The 14,998-nt window shown below is 41.5% G+C and overlaps 1 protein-coding gene across 4 annotated transcripts in view; it reads right to left on the reverse strand.

The window, feature by feature from the left end:
• TRIO (trio Rho guanine nucleotide exchange factor) overlaps nucleotides 1–14,998 on the reverse strand; it is a 272,849-nt gene that overhangs the window by 196,728 nt on the left and 61,123 nt on the right. For all 4 annotated transcript variants that reach the window (XM_066626080.1, XM_066626079.1, XM_066626083.1 and 1 more), the window contains exon 2: nucleotides 3,669–3,743. In XM_066626080.1, coding sequence (XP_066482177.1) covers nucleotides 3,669–3,743 — 75 coding nt within the window. The remainder of the gene's footprint in view (nucleotides 1–3,668; nucleotides 3,744–14,998) is intronic.

Consider the following 14,998-nt stretch of genomic DNA (forward strand, 5'->3'; position numbering starts at 1 on the left):
CCCCAGACTGTGCCTTGCAACATCCAAAGGCATTACAACACTCAGTTTGGGAACCTCTGAACTAATGAGTGTGGGGGGGAGGGCATCGTGTGTATCCAGGGTTTCCGGAATCCATGGAAGGGGTCCTGGAATGGAACCCCCACAGATACCATGGCACCACTGTATTCTGTACAAACAATGATGAGATGGAGAATCACCTCCTTCCTTCCCCCACATCAGATTGCTTAATCTTGGCTAACTACTATGTGCAATAAGTTTCAGACCAACATAAGTGTTTGTTGGAAGCAGCAACAGAACAAAGAGTCTGACACTCTTTAAAGACTAAGAAATGAATTTAAGGAAAAACATTTGTGGTTGGTCATTCGATATCACTTTATCCAGCGTGTGATTAATGTGTGGAACTCCTCGGCACAGGATATGGTGATGATGTCTGGCCTAGATGCTTTTAAAAGGAGATTGGAGTGGCAACAAGAGACAGGTATCTTGTCATCTTATGTGCTCCCCGAGGAATCCACTGGGCCACTGTGAGGTACAGGAAGCTGGACTAGATGGGCCTTTGGCCTGATCCAACAGGGATCTTTTTATGTTCTTATCACAGGAGTCCCTATTGTTTAGGTCACAATATGGAGATGGTAAGTAGACAAGAATATACCGATGATGTTGGGCAAAGCTGGAAGTGGGAAGGATTGGGAACCACGGCTTGTAATGTGCTGGGTGAAACCAAAGTAATGGGCATCTCAGGAGGTGCTGGCTTTACTAACCTAAGATTGGGCCATTTGCTGCTCTCAGGACAACTATGCGTGTGCATTGCACCAGATCTCAGAGGCAGCCATATGGGCAGACTGACGGTAAAAATCAGACAGCAGGAATTTGAATAACAATGGCAGAAAACGGAGGTATTGAGAATGATGAGAATTACTAAGAAACATTGCTACTTTAATTTAACCAGATGTTCTTCTTCCTTTAAGCAGAGTTTCTTCTACAAAGTCTAACACTTGTTTTTGAGAATGACTTTTTAAATTTAAAATAAAAAAACTAAAATTCTTTCTGCAGCTCACTTGATCTGGTTTTCCCTGCTTTTAAAGAGGAACATATATTCCAATGATAAAAACAGATGGCAGTACATAGAAACACCTGGTTCTTGTTGGGTCTATAATTTTCCCCCCTTTCTTATTCCAGGTTACCCAATATGGCTTGATAAATTCCCAGACAATATTCTGTGCCATTGCTAGCTCTTTTTGCTAATCTTTACATACAGAAAAATCTTAGCGTGAGATTGTAAGAACTGGGCAAAATCACACACACCAATATTTTAGACAAAGTGAGCACTTGCATACTTGGTATATTAAGATGAACTATCAAACTGTAAAAACTGCCAAGGCCAAACCAGGGAACTGAATGCTATTAATGTAACAAGTGCAGCTGTCCAACTATCTTAGCTCTTAATCTTAATATCCTAACTTCATTAAGAAAAATTTTATAGGAGATTGACTGAGCTATAGGCATATTCAGGGATGTCGTAGAAAATTGAGGATTCACTGTAGTTCTTGAAAATCGTTCAACATATATGGGGTTACCGATAGCCAAGGCATGTGATCTTTGTTATCTACATACTGCAAGCTGGCAAGGGGACAAGAAGGGAGGTCAAGATGGACAGATAGCTGCTTCCCTAAGGCCAAGCAAATTCACGGCTGATGTGAGATTTAAACCAGAGCTTTCCGTTTCTGTGTTTTAACAGGAACTGTGTAGGCAGACAGGTGGTCTGGGCTACGGTGATAGGATTGCCTTAACAGAGTTTTAATATTCTGCTGTTTCACAGTGCTAAATCAAACAGAGCTAGGAGGCAGAAATCATCCTCTTATGTAGTGAGTTGCTTTGGGATTGTGGGCAAAAAGACCGCTGCACGATAATCCCAACAGCTTTTAAAGTGTTTAACTTGAAAGAATGTCATAGCCGTAGCCTATTTAGCAGCCATAAGCCTCTAGGAAGCAACCTGCCTGCATCGTGTGAAGGTTACATAGCACTATATGAGGTTTTAACTGCTTCATTCCAACGTCCTAACTTAAGAGCTTGATTCATCCATCTAGTGGCTTTCTATGGCTGTTCCTGCACCTGTACCTATTTTGAAACTAGCCAGCTTAGATCTTAAAGTTTTGAAACAAGACTGTAAAAGCACTTGCAAGGCAAACTCTCAAAAAACTGATTCAAATACGCGTTGTGAGCACTTGGGCTATTGGGTTTATCAACAGGGAGGTCTAGAGAGCAAAGGAAGGCAGAGGAGACTGTTCAATTAACCTCTCTCAAAAGGAGCCAATGGAAAGTAAGAAAACACATTTTGAGCAGAGGGACATTTCAACAGTTTTTAAAACCTGTTTCCAAGATACCTGTAATGGTTGCAATGCTGTGTCAAATACCAAAATGGATAATCTATTCATACAGCTACAAATCAAGCACGGCAGGCCACAGATAACTTGATGCAGGAATGGCAGACACTTGAAAGCACTCAACTCAAATATACAAAACCATACACATACAAGAGGCTATACACAAGGAAGCAATGATACATCTACTTTCATTGACAAAAGAAACACATGGTGGTGGGAAGTGGTGAAGGTAAGAAAGAAAACTCAAACTATTTCATATTTTTAGAACTGCTCTAATATGTAAAATTCAAGGCTTCTGTTTAAAAAAAGTGTAAAGTGCAGATGCAAAAGTTTACTTATTGATCCAATACAATTTTTTATTTGGAATGTCAAAACAGCGATATGTCATATCTTTACTACAGTGGGGCCCCCGTATCTGCAGATCCTGTATCTGTGGATCAGGTCCACAGGGCTCTCCCGCACGCCCCCTCCAGAGGTGAGGGAAGTTCCACTCTCCTTGCCTCTGGAGGGTGAGCCCAGCAGAAGTTGCAAAAGTCCATCCATGGCCTCTGACGAGCTTAGACTGAGCCTGGCAGTTTAAAAAAATGCTACTTCTGGTTTCACAGAGTAACCGGAAGTGACATTTTTTAATGCCTTATAAGGCTTCCTCAGGGAGGGCTTCCCCAGGCCTCTCAGTGCCTTATAAAGCATTAAAAATGTTACTTCTGGTTTAATGGAGAAACCAGAAGTCAGTCTCAGAGAGTGAGGAGACAGGCAGTCAACTGTTTCGACAATTTCAGGTAACTGCAGGGGGTTACAGAATGAAATCCTAGGGATACAGGGGCATGCCTGTATTTGCTGCCTTTGTTAACCTTAAACCACATCCTTGGTGACCTTATCAAGATATCTAACACATAGCTTAGATCAGGGGTGCTCACACTTTTTTGGCTCGAGAGCTACTTTGAAACCCAGCAAGGCCCGGAGATATACCAGGGGGGAAGAAAGCGTCTGACAGACACCCCCTTTAATGTATGGAGCCCCTGCTGGAGTCTAGTCAGTTTCGTCAGTTTTGTTGCTGCATGCCTGAAGAGCAGCTAAAGTGTCAGTTTCAGTGTCAGTTTAGTGTCAGCTAAATATGTCAGTTTTGTCTAGTCACTAGACGAAACTGACATATTAACAGTTTGGAGAGACAGGGCTCCGCGATCTACTCATTTTGCCTCGCGATCTACCGGTAGATCGCGATCCACCTATTGAGCACCCCTGGCTTAGATCTATAAACAAGGGAGGAAAAAAAACTCTAGTTACCTGAAAGATATGCAACTTTTTCCTTTAAGATTGGCAAGACTTCCATCGCTTTCATTTCATCATTTTTACGAAATCCTGAAAACACAAAAGAAAAGGATATGAATTGACTCTGAGAGGAAAAAGGGTTTCCCCAATAAGAAGATTCACATACCATGTCTTCGGTGCCAAGCAATCCAAGTAACAAATTACATTGATGCAAATTACTTGCTTCTTAAAACAGAACGTAATGCTTTGATAGGGCTGGACAATTTCTTCTGTTTTATGGAACTGCATTTTCTGTTTGTGTCTCATTAAGACAAAAACAACTATTACGCTGCCAACTGAAGCATTTCCCAAATTAACCATAACACACCCAGTCTAAAAAGAAACTGCAACTTTGGCTTCACTGGAACTACTTGCAGACAAAGTTATGATTAAGTGGACTACTACAGTATTAAAGATGCGTGAAGGGCAAAGCAATCTAGAACAGTGTTTTTAACATTTGTCCTCTGCCATACCACTACACATGGTCCCCCTATTCAAAGTACCACCAGAAGTAACGTGATGACATCATTGCCAGTTACTTCTGGGTTAAGGAGGTCAGAAACAATGCAACAAAAACCAGTAAGGGTTTCAGGGTGAACAGGATGGCTTTCTGCAGCACAGAAAAGCATGCTTTGAGGCTTCCTACCGCTGATTGTTGTGTCACATTCCTGGTCTCACTGCAGGGCAGCAGGTGTCCAGGGGTCTTGCAAGTACCACCAGCCACCACCTCAAGTACTGGGGGTAGTCCCTGCACCACTGGTTGAGAAACACTAATCTAGAACTCAAATAGTACTCAACCCTTCAAATGGCTAAGACTTTCTACACAGTGCTTTGCCTTGAGACCTCAATTCAGGATATCAAATCCACACAAGCCGAATGAATTTTGCATATGGCCTGCATTGACCTTTAGGTCATTTTCACAGTGAACTAAAAATTACCAAGGAGGCAGCAAGGGAAAGAGACAAGCACAGAGCAGGTATTACAGCCCATGTTCAAATCCATGTACATGGATGGCTTAATAAGGAAAACGTAACCCTAGACTACAGCTTACTTAACAGAGCTCATATGTAAAGGTCCAAATTGCAAAGCATCTATACCAAAACCAGGCATGCACAACTGGTGATTCACCAAGTCAAACCCAGTTCAGCAACCATGTACAGCCTTCCCAAAAGCTTAGCAATCCATCCACTTCTTTTTTTCAGTCCCAAGACAGGGGAAAAAAAAAAAAGATCAACCTGGTAGTTCTCAAGTCATAGAAGACTGTTTTGAAACTCTCTTTCGAATGCAACCCACGGGGAAGAACTGAGACTGGGGAGAGCTCCAGGCAGACTGCACACTGCTAGGTGAACTGATAGCATAGTGGATAAAAACATTGCCAGTTTTTTAAAATTATAAGGGTCATATTTAATATCAGATTTTTCATTAAAACATGTTCCAGTAAGTGTCCTTTGAAAATAGCTGGTTTAAAAGGATGTCTGAATGCAATACAAAAACTTACTAAGTTTCATACTCATAAAATTGAGCTCATTATGTTCCAAAAAAAGTTTGCTTTTTTTGCATGAGAGAATGAACCAAAGCATCAAAAATACAGAATAGTCATGTGTTGTGTGGTATTGTTGTGCTTTGACTCTAAACTGATCACCAAACAGCACAGACACTCATGGAGAAATACTATCCTGTGCAGACAACTACCAGCCCTTACTTTTGGAAAAATTCTGAATTCCACAAATACTGCACTAAGCAAATATAAATTCTGCAGTGCAAAAGGCATCTGGGCTGCATGATGAGAGGATTATGCTCCTGGGTAGCTACAAAAGTTCTACTTAACAGCAAACATCATGGCAACCAGTTCGCTTGTTCAGAAAACACAGGAATAAGAACTGCAAACTTTATTTAAAACAATTTAAAAATCAGCCTTTTTAATAGCTTGACTTGCTGTCAAGCTATGTGGACATACATTGCCCTGCACCATCTTTCAGGGGCAACTGCCTCTCATATTCCAACTGCCCTAAAGTGTTGAGCGATCTGGTTCCCATGTGGACAATTACTCACTGTTGGATTTTTAAGACAAGTGAATGAAATGCTATTTGGGCACCAACTACCTTTAGTTGCTTTGGAACCACTTCTTTGTTCAATTGAAAGTTAAGAGAGATATAGGCACCCTTCCAATTTACAGTTCTAACTTGGGCCTGTTCTCCAAATTAGCTTGCGTAAATTGCTAGAAAACATGCCTGCCCTGTATTTAAATATAAGAGAGACTAAGGCTGCAATCCTAACCACACTTTCCTGAGAGTGTGCCCCATTGAACAAAATAGGACTTACTTCTGAGTAGATCTGGTTAGGATTGTGCCCTAAGTGTTGGTGGGTATACAATATGTATCTGGGTCTTCTTTCAAAAGATATTCAGATGCCTTGTGGCCAAGTTAAGGTATGAGTATGTGGATGATCTAAGGAAGAAACAGTTTTTAAGCTATGGGCTGCACTTTGATTCTTATGCATAGCTTCCACAAAGACAGATAAAGTAACTTAAACTGAGGAAGTCAGTTTCTTCTAACGCAGACCTTTTAACTTGGGTATTACCTCAGAATGTGATACGCTAAACTAAAATAAAACCCAAGCCAGTCAAATTCAGATTCTTCTGCAAAAACGACTTTAAAATAATCGTTAGATGAAATACCACGTGCATCATTTGTACTGCAAAAAGTCGTTTCCTTGATGTGTATCTTAAGTGTCAGATGGCAAGAAACAAAGCTTTTAAAACATACTATAAACTCCCCCAACCATATAAGCAGCCAGGCATACCTATAGAAAGAGAGTAGAACTCTCTCTGTATAAGCTTGTTTCTAACATTTTGACCAAAAAACAGATCTCTGATGGTGCTATGCAGATAGAAGCAGGCTTTGTTTCTAAAGCTGGGATAATCAGGGCCAAGGAGAAGGCTTAGTCCCTACTCAAGCTGTATCCTTGGATGCACACATTCACTTTTTCCCATGTAAGTGGATGTTCACCATTCATTCCTATGGAAAGACTGAAGAGCTGCGCTTAGGGACACTGCTGCAATCACAGTCAAAACTGACCTGGGCAAACTGAGTCCCACTGATAGAGATCTGAAGGGAGGGATACGTCTTTGTGCACACTCTGCACCCCCAAGGAGTCCTTTCCATGTACAAGACCTTCATTGTTGCACCCCTGTGCCCTCCCCATGCCAGAGGGGAGTTCCACATCCTGGGGGTATGATATTTCCACAGAGGCATCAAAAGAGTGAGATGTGTTCCACTAACTTATTAAAGGCAAAAGAAAATTCCAGACATAAAATCGGTTGTTTTCACTTCACTCTCATGGATCATCCAAATGCCCAGCAGTTCCTTCACTCTAAGCCGGCTGTTTCTTGGTCAGTTTGGATGGATGCTCAATGCAGCCTCGCCCCTCAGAGTGAAGGAGGGTAACACAGGGCCCAGTTTACCTGTCTTGCCAGAAGGGCACCTGGCTCCTCTTTAGCAGACTCCCTCTTGTCACCAGGGGATGCCCATATGAAGGGCATCATCCTGCCCAGGGTGCAGCTCTGCCTCTTCTCACTCCCTGCCATGCTGATCTCATGTGGCTGCAGGCAATAAACATTTCTTCTCCACACTCCCTACTGGTAGCATTTTGCCTGTCCCTGGCTGGGTCCCTACATGTCGCAACACACCTTCCCTTCCTGGAACTTTCCCCTTCTTTCATTTCTCCAAGTCTCTTCTCGTCCTCCCACTTGGGTCTTTTCCATCTTCTTAGACCTTCCTCGCTCTTTTCCTTCCTCCTCACGCCATCTCCTCTTTCAGCCCTTTTTAAGGGCCAATACCTGCCCTCCAGTTATCATTAGCACCTGCTGACAAGCAGCTGGGGAGTTGTCAGTTCCGGCTGTATTGCAAGGTGTCTGGCAATAGTGTCAATGCCACATTCTCCACAACCATTCAGAGGGAGTCTTGCCAGCGCAAAGCTCATGCTGTGCTGCGGCGGTTCACATCATCCTTCTACACCCCACCTGTCACAGAAAGGCATTCTGCGGTCTTCACACTCATATCAACACAAAGCAGACTCCACAACAACAGCTTTCACGAGCACCATCACTGAGAGTTCAACTATTATTGTAGTAATGTTTTCCAAGATTTTCTTATACAATCAGCTGAATTAACCTTAAAACCCCCCCCCCCAATAGTGTAAACTTATCTTACAGATTAAGGTTTGTCCACAATGGTAATGTTGGTTCTATTCATCAAACTCTCTAAAGTCTGATGAAACTTTATAAATGAACCTACCCAAGTAAAAAAGTTTGCAGTCCTGGCCATAACTAGCACCTGAAGTGAAACAACACACAGAAAAGGGATTATGCACTGAGCCTGAGGTGTTAAGTTTAAATCACATCACAAGCAACCAATCATTTCCACCAGCTCTGTCCCCAATGAGACTTTCTTCTTCAATGTTTCCTGATCTCCAAGCTCAACAGGTTTGTATCTATTTGTGCTTGTCCCTACAAAGGTTCAGTGCAAATCAATAGTGGATACCTACAAACCATGATTTGAACATTGGGAGCCATTCTTGGGAATGCAACCCACATCTTTTCCAGGGTTTCCCCTCTTTTGTTGTTGGTGTTAAACCAAGGGTTCGGAGTTACATGTATAGCAAAACAATCTTACAGCCAAATCCTAACGATCACTGGAGCAGCTGGGCCGCAAGGCCTCTGCTATATCCAGTGCCTGTTGGGAGCAGGCTGGAGTTCCCCTCAAGGTAAGACGATATTTTCTCCCTTACCCTGACTAACGCTCCAGCCTGCCTACTTGGATCTGCCAGGTAATTCACTGATGCAAGTTCGAGAAGCCCCAAGTAGGGCGTTCAGGGCTGGAAGGGAGGATACGATGCAGCTGAGGCCTGTTCCACTGATCCAGCCTCCTCCCAGTCCTGATCAGTTCTTTCCTTCACCCTCCTCAACTCCTTTCCACCCTTTCACCACCCCTCCACCGCCCAGTGCTTTACTCATCTCCACCAATGGCTAATTTTCTGGAGGGGCAGCAGAGACCTCCCCACCAGCACTGCTTGCTCTCCAGATGCTGCAAACATGCTTTACTGCACTTATGCAACATCTTGGCCAGCACAGCAGCACTGGTCGAAGACAAGATTAGGATTGTGCTGTTAGTCTTGGCTAATGCTAACTGGAGTCCCATATCATGGTTTTCAAACAAATTTCAATTCATGTTTTCAAACTCTGATTTATGAGGGAGTGTTGGCACATCTGCAACTCTAGACAACTGTTAGTGCTGACAAGAAAAGGTAGGAGGGAGTAGGTATCTTAAGGCGGCTTTTGCAAAAAGAAAACATTGTGTCTGGACTGGACCAGTGTGATTATACATACCTCTCTCCTCACCATTACATTAACCAGTGTTACCAATTTATCAAATCCCCCCTCAGCTACCTTCATTCAAGGCCAAAGAGTCCAAGTATTTCCCACTCAGCTCTTCATAGCAGGTGATTGACCATTTCAGCAGTCTTTTCATTAGTTAAAAGCCTTTTCACTCATTATAAACAATCATTGTGTGGAATAGGTATTGGAGTTAAAAAATCTCCGGCGGAGGAACGGTTTCATATATTAGGGGAGTATGGGTTTATGGGAAATCTAACAAGTTGTGTACATCTGAAAGGAAAAATGCTTTTGATAGAAATGGGATGCCTTATTAAATTTGTAATGCAAAAAATATGTCTCTATACAAAGCAATGTTTTACCGGGTTATAATAGTTGAAAACAAATAATAAACTGAAAATGAAACAAACACCACAAAACCTCATTAATCTTGAGAGGCTGCCTTATAGCCACCCTTCAATATGGATTCCAGTCCCTGTTAGCAGCTACAATTAAAGAATGAGAGGTCGGTATTTTATTATGGATTCATTATCCAGGAATAAACAATGTGGGTTCTTCTTTTCCCCTAAGTGCATTGTGAAATTTATGGCAAATGTCAGCTATTTACAATGTTGTTCTTTGTTTTTTCTAAAATAACCAGAGAACATTTACATTTGAGGTTCAAACAAGGAGGATTCTGAAGTCTGCAGCGTGTGTGCAAAGAGCCATAAATATCTGCATCAATCTCTACTCCCGCACAGCTCGGCAACCCTCTGAGCAAGCATCCTCTACACTGCACATTAATAGAGATGATGTCATCTTTTCAAAACCAGGGCAGTCTGCAGCTCTGGCTGCTGTCTTTTCCACTGCAGTGCCTGCAGTATTCACCGGATTTGCAAGAGCACAAGGCAGCAAAGTGCTCCAGCACAAACCTGAGTTGGGGAGGGAGAGACGGATCTTTTATTTGAATTCTGCTTGAATGGGTTATTAAAATTTGGGAAGATGTTACTCATACAAATACACAACGTATGTGCTCTCAAATGCTCCAATTTATAAATCCTGCCTCAAATGCTTGCTGTCTGACCTAACAAAGCAGAGGTTTTTATATTTTGACAAGGCAGAATTGACCTGATGTATGCAAGCTTTTCCTGGAAAAAACTGAAGTCCTCATTCAACCAGCCAACTTTTGTTAGATCTCTTTTAAATAATTGCTATAGCTCTTTTAGCGTTCATTGTTTTTATTTTTTTCAAAACTCACAAATGTGATATACAAGATACAACCTCTCAATTGCACATTCCAACCCTGGACAATAGGCTTCCACAATTTAAGCAAAATGTCTGAAAGTGTTTTTTGAAATAAAGACATTTAAGCTATGAATCATTTTTTTTCCTCTAACTCCCCTCTTATTCTGCTTTATCTTATTTGGTTTTTTCTCTTTGTGGTACTTTATTGCATTTTAACTCTTCACTTGATTGCTCATCACACCTTGGGCAGGGCTGTCTGAAAAAGTGACTTATAAAATAAAAAACTGATCTTCACAGTTCAACAGCCTTTAAACCCCTCACCGCTGATGTTCTATGCAAGGGACTTATTATTCCAACTTTACACTGATATTCACCTCAAGTGTTCTGATATATGCCTCATCCACATTTCAGAAAAAAAAAATTGGTTATCAGTCTGGAACAGCATAATAAAATTTCATCTTCACAGTCCATTTTCGGAGTTTTCCTCGTTTACTGAGATGTTGCCATCTAGAGAAGGGTTGAACATAGGGAAGCACCTGGAGGAAAAGAGGACTGCCTCCTTACCCATCATTCTACAAATTAGCTTCTGTTCTCTTTCCACACAATAGTATACAGTACATCCTGTTTGCGTTCTGTCCTCTGACTAGCTTTTCCCTCTGCAAGATTTTCCCTCTACTATCACCTTGCAAAACAAAAGGGCTTGGAGGAGAAAAAAAAAAGAGTTACCAGAAGCTCAGAGATCCTTTCTGCTATAGAGCTTCTCTATAAAATCTCATCCGAGGTTTTTCTGTTTTCCTTCAGAGATACAGGCACATTTTGAAGCATGTGCGCTTTTTCCACAACACTCTTCATGTCAAATTTCAATAGCAAAAACAAAGGTGGAACTGAAATTAAGAAATATACACTTCAGAGGAGACTCCACATTTGTTATTGCTTTTGAAAGCCAAGTAAGCCAAAACGCAAAATCAAGACAAACCTCTGAATAGCGACACCTTGTCAAGATACAGTTTTAAACTATGCTATGAGAAAAATACTTCTTCCCCTTTTTAAAAGCAGTTAGGGCACAATCCTAACCAGGTCTACTTAGAAGTAAGTTCTATTTTGTTCAATGGGGCTTAGTCTCAGGAACGTGTGGCTAGGATTGCAGCCTTAGCCTGCTTGCCATACAGCAAACTGGGGAACTGTTGAATATACATGCACTGTTTTTGTTTCTTTTAAAATACATGCTACCAACACTAATACAGTGAATAGAAGTAAAAATTGAAGTAAAGATTTCATTTTTCCATTGAACAAAACAATGGAGAGAAGGAAAAGTTAAAAATGTTCCCTTAGCAATGTCACGGAAGTGGTGGATAAAAGGGAATTTTTTTTTATGTTATTTTTTGCCATTGAGATGCACAGTGTGCATGGAGTTTGCCTCACTAGGGAGGCAGAGGCAGGGCAATGTACTGGATGTTCGCAAGGTTGACTCTGGGCATGAGCAGAATTCTACTACACGTCACTGCTCCAAGACCATGAATAATTCCCCAAACTGCCAACAAAGCAAGTAATCACTTTGCACCAATCCTACGGTGTTTTAGTAATGCCCCAAACAAAAGATGTTCTACTTATAATTGTTTTAAGTCAATCTCTGAACTTCAGTCTTCTTCACTCTTGCAATTTATGGTTTTGCACACCTGTACTTTCAAGTTTCATTGTTGCTGAACCCATGTAGGTAAAAAGGGTTTTTTTTGTTTGTTTGTTTTTTTAACTTGCCAGTATGTACATCTTGCGGCAGCAGCAAAACCTGGAAGTGCTATTCTAAAGGCACTATGGGTCCCTGGTCAGATCACTGTCCTCCTTAAGGAGGTAGCGTCTCAACAGAAGGTTGGGAACCACAGCTCCAGTGACTTTTTCCTAGCCTATGCGCCCTGTTCCTGAATGCCCCGTGTCTTCTAGACCTTACATCCTCCTTCCTCGGCTACTTCTATATCTTCTACCAAAGTCTTTCGCTTGACTTGTCCCTCCTCTGGAAGCAGAGCAAGTCAGCCCCACATTTGGTCAGCTCATCCAATCAACTTCTGGAGATCACCACAAAATCTTTACTACCTTGTCATATGAATAATTTAAATATTTAATATTCTTGTCTGCAGCTGCAAGATTGCTTTATAAGATAACCTAGACATACCACAACTATAGTTTTACTGGTCCTGTGACACCACCCAACAGGTTTTTCGGGGTACAGCAAACTATCCTCAAAGGGCTTCCTCCTATCTAGCTGGGTTCCAAGAGAATCGCTATCACCACTATATGAAGGCTATGGGCACAAAGGTAGTCTCAGGAGCAGTGGGATCCGTCACCCACAGTGCATTTAATCATACAATATTCAGGCATCAGTTTTCTTGCCGTTTAAGGGCACTGCTGTTCTTCACAAAGTTCTATACAACATACACAAAACAGCTGCTAAATAAAATGGCCAGTTGCTCTCCACAGGTGAAAACTGGACAGCAGCTGTTTAAAGCAAGACAGATAGCACTTTCTAAATACTGGAGTCAGATCCACAATCTTGCTATATTTTAAATCAGCTCTCCTTTGTTAGATCTCCTTTAAAGATTTATTCCACGCTTGAATTTGAACTTGCCTGCATTCATTGTGATAGTGTAGGCAATATTTACCATGGAGTAATGACTCTGAGTGTGCTTCAACAAAACAGGAAGCTGCTCTATAAGTCTGAAAGAAGTCCAACAACAAAGAAAAATATATATACATAGTTAATAAAGGCTAGTCTCTATTCCATGTATGTACAACTTCATGACAGTGTTCAACTAAGTAGACTGAATTATTTGTTCTTTTTACTAGGCCTAGATTCAGGAAACCTGACAATGTATCTTCACTCACATGTGCCTCCCTAAGTTTTTCCATCAGGCAATGAGGTCTTTGTGTGAGTCTACCACAGCCGAGACTGATGGGAATGTAGCTTTTCCCCAGATGACTTCTCAGAGTTTTGCAACAAACTCCTCCACGTCCAACCAGCCTTTTAGGAAATGTAGCAGAAATCTATAAAAAAATTAATAAAGCAAGCCTCTGGGAGCCACTACTTAATTTAGTTTATGTAATGTTCTGTTGATTGTTTTAATGGACTTTTGATTTTTATATCGGAATTAGTTTATTGCTGTGAGTGACTCTGAGGATATCACCCAAAAGCACAAGGGGGGAGGGAGGGACAGAAGGAAAACCCACACACTGATGGCAACCTACATACTTTTCAAACAACCATTTATGTTCTGCATTTCTGCCTGGTACACAGTAAAAACCCATACAAAACCTGTTTTCAGGTCAGTTTTTTTTGAGAATGGTGTTAGAATAGCAGAACTAGGAGGAAAGATTTGGATCACTGGCCATATTCACTGCCCCCAAGTTGTCCAATGCCTTCGTTTTTGCTGCTGCAGCAGTAAAGAACAGACCAGGAGTAGATTCATTCTCAGCTTGGGTGAGAGAAGTCCTACCCCATGAGGCTAAGTCATCTAGCTCTGCTTGACATATGCTTGGTAATGCAGGGGAAGCATATCTCCCTTGAAGTTACAACAGGCAGCAATTCAATGCAAAAGGGTTCACCCTCTTGAGGGGCATAATAGGGCAAGGTTGCTATGCCCTAATATTAGGATAAGTTAGTTGGTAATCCTGTAGCAAGAGGAGAAGGCTGAGAATTCAATGGCCAGTGAGCACTTGGGGCAGGGGGGGAATAGTTTTGGAATCTGTTGTTCTGCATTGCCATCTCTTTAGAGACACTTTTGTGACTACTAAATGATATTATTTGTTACTCTTAAGTCTTTGTATTTTTTGTACAGTGGCTTATTGCTCTTAATTCATTATTTCTATCCTTCAGCATTCTCGCTGGGATTTTTGTGATGGATTTAACTGTAGTAAACTACTTTGGGAGCCAAACATGGCTCAAAACCACCACATGGATATAGGAAACACACACCTCAGTTCCATTAGTGGAGACCTCTGTGGCCTAACTCAGAGCATACATTCTGTCAACTGCACAGATGAAAACCCCAGGTCAGAACAAGTAAAAACATGCTGCAAAATTGTCTAATTTTTGGTGGTCCGTGAATCATGTAAGACAAATAGGAAGAAAAAGGTTAATGTGGCCCAAATCTCTAAAGCTATAAGCTCCTTTTGGTATATGAAGTTACCATTAATCCTATGTACATTCAAAAAATGAGTCATCAACACTGTAATACTTTATATGCAATTAGTACCCTTGGAAACAAGCTTTAAGCAACAGTATTAACAGACTAACATGCTTTCAGGAACAATACTTGGGAGTTCTGCCCAATCTGCAATATCCTAGACTGCCTAGAAAAGCTATGCCCCTGTTTTGCAGTTATTGAGACAGTGAGGCCCTAAGCAAGGATCATGACCTCGCTTTGGGAATTCTTTAGTTAACACACTGCCCTTCTCAGGCATCGCCATGACCTGGGACTGAACTCCAATTCCACCAAAGTTTTTCCTTGAATTCTCTCTACTGAATGACTGCTTGCTCTCGAGCTTGAGTAAGTGCTGAACACCACAAGTCAAGGCAAATTTGGCATCTCATTACAGGTGTATTTTAAAACACAAACTGCAGGAATATCTGATTGGAATGGAGAAAATGAAGTGAATTTGAATTTACAAGCTAGATGGGGAAGGAAGGGGTGTCAGTTGT

Source organism: Tiliqua scincoides, chromosome 4 (genome assembly GCF_035046505.1).
Source record: "Tiliqua scincoides isolate rTilSci1 chromosome 4, rTilSci1.hap2, whole genome shotgun sequence".
Lineage (NCBI taxonomy): Eukaryota > Metazoa > Chordata > Lepidosauria > Squamata > Scincidae > Tiliqua > Tiliqua scincoides.